The sequence below is a fragment of the Andrena cerasifolii genome, chromosome 8, assembly GCF_050908995.1.
Source record: "Andrena cerasifolii isolate SP2316 chromosome 8, iyAndCera1_principal, whole genome shotgun sequence".
Taxonomy (NCBI): domain Eukaryota; kingdom Metazoa; phylum Arthropoda; class Insecta; order Hymenoptera; family Andrenidae; genus Andrena; species Andrena cerasifolii.
The window spans coordinates 14,996,938-15,001,994 of NC_135125.1; the positions used below are offsets into that span (position 1 = coordinate 14,996,938).

A 5,057-nucleotide genomic window follows, 5' to 3' on the forward strand; every position below is an offset into this window, starting at 1 on the left:
TTTAAGATTCCTCTGCACGTGCCTCGGAACGTACTCCGACTCGTATAGACGTTCAAACGGATATTCATAGCAAGTATTAACAAGTATTCGCATTGTTATGGCACTTCTACGAGCGGCTGCAAACTACACTCGATTCATAAAGTTGTAACGGCCACTAACTTTATTATTTACCCGTCCGAGGCAAACGGAGGAAACAGGATCTGTATCTGAAAGAGTAAATCCTTTAGCGAGCTCGCCGCGAGGCGCGTGGTGGCTCGTTATTCAAAGGTCGTTAAATACTCTTGGAACTATGAACGCGTTTAAGATAATCTTAGACGGAGTACGATCATTCTGTCGAGTGGGAATTCCTTTTCTTACATAGGGAGGAGCGACGCCCGGCAATGTGTCGGTGGAAAATTTCTTGTGTAAAAAAGAACAGAATTGTAGAAACACTTTAAGGGACATGTACTAGATATTTAGCCACGTAAGTTTCTGGCATGCTACCGAAATGTAAAAAAAAAAAAATTAAGTACCGGGTGGAGAAATTGCAGCCGCGTAAATTTTTACGCCGCTCCACGTTTCGCTCACCCGCTTTATTAATCATGTAACAAGGTGTTTATTTCTATTAAGGAGAAAAAGCAACAAAGTGTGATTACAATAACTATATTCGTCTATAAATCTAATAGTACTAGTTTATAATAAATATATTTGTACTAATTTTAATCATAAACTTTGTTGTTTTTATTGCACTATAAATATAAGTTAGAGGAGAGCATAGTACGTTAATTTACATTTTTTAATTTGTAATTGCTTAAAAAAAAAATAATAAACTGCTGTATAACAGTGGCTTCATGAGACTTTAAACAGAAGTACGTTATTACCGTCTGATTTATATATATAAAAAGGGAAGAATTCTAAGAGCTGGTGGGCGTAAACGCTTTCGGATTGATTAAATGCTAATTCGTTAATTATTACTCGAATAGGGTAAACTTAATAAGTTCTTTGAAGTTGCATTATCAGTCATTCACTTTCTTCTGTCGTCGTTTAAAACAAAAGTAAGACTGTGTCATTCACATGGATGAATTGCATACCTTTTATTATTATCTTTAATTCTTCTTTAAAGTGTTTTTTCGTTCTCTATGAACTAAGGATACATGTATATACGTATAACCAAATTTCGTAGATTCTTTATACCAGCGACGATATTTTAATATACACCAAACTTTCTAATAATATGTTGTGTAAAGGTGCTTTATATTCTGTTCGAAAGCGTCCACAACCTCGCCGTAAGTACAAAGTAAATACATTGGAATGTAGCTCTCGCAAAACAGAATGTCGCTCGTAGTTAGCAAGGCAATAAGTGTTTGTCAAATATCTACAGAACTCCATCATGTGGCGAAGGCACCGTTACCGGGAGAACCTGCGAAACCCTATACCCTTACCGAGATCCCCGGACCAAGATCAGAAGCTTTGCTCAATGAATTTTCCAAGATTCAGGTTCATATTCTCATAATTCTGCTACAAAAACTATATTAAAAAATAATTGTACATCATGAAATGAAATATTGCAGCAAGTAGGCTCCATTCAATATTTTGCAGACTACCAAAGGTCTACTGGAAATTATTTAGCAGATATTGACGGAAATGTTTTCTTAGATATGTCTATGCAACTCGCTACCGTTCCACTTGGATACAATCACCGGGCAATTCTTGGTACCCTGGCGTGCCCAGGAAATCAAGTAAACATAACACGAAATTCTCGTGTTCGCTAAGATCGTCAGAAAACTGTTAACGTAATGTACTTTCAGCGGATAATGGCAAACAGGCCAGCGTTAGGATTATTCCCTGGTTTAGAATGGCCGTGTAAACTCCAAGATACACTGCTTCAACCTTGCGTAAGATATTTTTAGATAGATTCTAGTAAGAAGCGATTCTTAAATGTAGCATTGTTATCTCAGGTAGCGCCAAAGGGATTGCCATGCGTTTACACAGCTACGTGTGGAGCTTCCGCAAATGAGTACGCTATACAGGCTGCATTTATTAAATACGCAGATAGACGTCGTCGAGGCGCAGGCTTTACAGAGGAAGAAAAGAAGAGCGCACCATATAACAAACCACCTGGCTGCCCTGAATTATCCATTCTATCTTTCAAAGGTATTTCAGCGTAGGGTTGTAAATGATTCAACTGATTCATGAACTGATGAACTTACTGAAACAATTAGGAGGATTTCACGGTAGAACATTTGCTGCACTAGCGATGACACATTCTAAGTATACAATGAAAGTCGACATACCTTCCCTACCATGGCCAATAGCAAGCTTCCCACGTTACTTGTATCCGTTGGATCAACACGAGAAGGAAAATAAGGAAGAAGATGCACGATGCTTGGAAGAAGTAAATATATGTAGATGCTAAACCAACGCCGCCGATAGTCACAGAATTTCTATCAAGATGTTTCTTAAAAGGTGGAGGATATAATAGAAAAGTGGGAGAAGGAAATGCCAGTAGCTGGTGTCATAGTCGAAGCGATACAGTGCGAAGGAGGGGACAGGCATGCTTCGCCAAATTTCTTCCACGATTTACAGGCTATTGTTAAAAAAGTAATCGCTTGCTATTCCACTTTGACTTTCATAAAGAGAGCAATTAGTGTCTAGAATACTAATTATATAGAGATCTATCCCCTTGATATTGGATGAAATACAAACGGGAGGTGGTGCGACAGGACGTATGTGGGCGCATGAATATTTCGACCTGAACATGCCCCCAGATATTGTCACGTTTAGTCGAAAAATGCAAGCGAGTGGTTTCTATCATTCCTCTGAATACATGTAACGTATCTCTCTATTATTTTGGCGTTTATAATTTAGTTCTATTATTCTATCGCCGTTATCAGAATATTCAATATTCAACTGTATTACAAATTGAATTGCTGTCCTCTTAGGCCGGCCCTTCCGTACAGACTTTTTAATGTGTGGATGGGTGACCCGAGCAAAATATTAATACTGGAAGGGATACTGCATACTATCGAAGCGGAAGATCTATTAACCCATGTTTGCGCCGTCAGCAATTATCTACTTTGCCAGCTAAATACATTGCAGCATGAGTTTCCGCAACTTATGTCTGCTGTGCGAGGTAGAGGATTCATCATTGCGTTCGACATGTCATCTAAGGACATGAAGAATAAACTGATGCATCAGATACGTAGTAAAGGTAATGGGTTCTTGTATGGGGCCATCCTTAAATTATGTAAGGGTAATTTTAGCGAATTCTTACCCCCTCCCTCCTCCAGTATAAGAATTCGTAAGATTTGATATTCCAACCCCCTCCTTACGTAATATTTTTTACAATTCATTTTTTCAGTTATTAAAATTCTGTTAAAGGTTTATATAATTTATTGAACTCGGTTTCGGGAAATTTAAACTAACTACTTTTCCAGAACATTAATGATAGAATTTCTATTTATTGAAAATTAGGTCTAAAAAATATTACATATGGACGCTACCTGACTCCCCCTCCCCCCCGTGTAAGAAAATGTAAGAAATTCGCGACCCCCCCCCCAAAAAAAGCCTTACGTAATTTAAGGATGCCCCCTATGCAGTGAAATGAAACTATTTATGTAGAGTCGTAAGTATGTTTCATAGATAATGGCTTAGATATCGGAGGACTCTTTCTTTATTAATTATCAGTGTTATTAACATCAGGTATCCAGGTGGGAGACTGCGGGACAAGATCAATTCAATTACGGCCATCCTTAATATTTGGAGAATACCATGCTGATATCTTTTTGGAAACCCTTCGTGCCTGCTTGCAAGAACTCTCCGAGAGCTGATACGTTTTTAGACGATGTTTTGCTATTGTACCATATATTTATTAAATGTATACTTTAAAAGACTGTGCCTTTTATAAAAGTTATATTAAATGATTCCTTATAATACTGTAATTATATGTACAGTGGCGGACGAAAGAAAAGTTTACAACTTTTAAATTGCATAACTTTTTTAGAATTGGTCTAAACGATATGGGTTTTTCGAGATTTTGGCCCAGGTATCAGGAGAACATGAAGCGAAAAGAGGTATTCTGAATTTCAGCTTCGAAGGCATCCTCGATTCTCTCTCCGAAGACATTACTTAGTGCCACCTCTTTCGACGTCATGTTCTCCTGTTACAAAGCCCAATTTTGTGCATTCTGAAAATTTTTGCCAGATTTTGGCCCACGTATCAGGAGAACATGAAGCGAAAAGAGGTATTCTGAATTTCAGCTTCGAAGGCATCCTCGATTCTCTCTCCGAAGACATTACTTAGTGCCACCTCTTTCCACGTCATGTTCTCCTGTTACAAAGCCCAATTTTGTGCATTCTGAAAATTTTTGCCAGATTTTGGCCCACGTATCAGGAGAACATGAAGCGAAAAGAGGTATTCTGAATTTCAGCTTCGAAGGCTTCCTCGATTCTCTCTCCGAAGACATTACTTAGTGCCACCTCTTTCGACATCATGTTCTCCTGTTACAAAGCCCAATTTTGTGTATTCTGAAAATTTTTGCCAGATTTTGGTCCAGGTATCAGGAGAACATGAAGCGAAAAGAGGTATTCTGAATTTCAGCTTCGAAGGCTTCCTTGATTCTCTCTCCGAAGACATTACTTAGTGCCACCTCTTTCGACATCATGTTCTCCTGTTACAAAGCCCAATTTTGTGCATTCTGAAAATTTTTGCCAGATTTTGGCCCAGGTATCAGGAGAACATGAAGCGAAAAGAGGTATTCTGAATTTCAGCTTCGAAGGCTTCCTCGATTCTCTCTCCGAAGACATTACTTAGTGCCACCTCTTTCGACATCATGTTCTCCTGTTACAAAGCCCAATTTTGTGCATTCTGAAAATTTTTGCCAGATTTTGGCCCACGTATCAGGAGAACATGAAGCGAAAAGAGGTATTCTGAATTTCAGCTTCGAAGGCATCCTCGATTCTCTCTCCGAAGACATTACTTAGTGCCACCTCTTTCGACATCATGTTCTCCTGTTACAAAGCCCAATTTTGTGCATTCTGAAAATTTTTGCCAGATTTTGGCCCACGTATCAGGAGAAC

General features: G+C 38.6%; 1 protein-coding gene across 1 annotated transcript; it reads left to right on the forward strand.

Annotated features, from left to right (window-relative positions):
- The first annotated feature begins 985 nt into the window (after positions 1-985).
- Positions 986-3,925, forward strand: LOC143372519 (4-aminobutyrate aminotransferase, mitochondrial). The gene is made up of 10 exons (XM_076818748.1): positions 986-1,265; positions 1,361-1,476; positions 1,551-1,718; positions 1,788-1,874; positions 1,938-2,133; positions 2,202-2,374; positions 2,446-2,580; positions 2,651-2,808; positions 2,922-3,190; positions 3,682-3,925. The coding sequence occupies exons 1-10, from the start codon at positions 1,214-1,216 to the stop codon at positions 3,807-3,809; spliced, it is 1,482 nt and encodes a 493-aa protein (XP_076674863.1). The 5' UTR covers positions 986-1,213; the 3' UTR covers positions 3,810-3,925.
- The last annotated feature ends 1,132 nt before the right edge of the window (positions 3,926-5,057 follow it).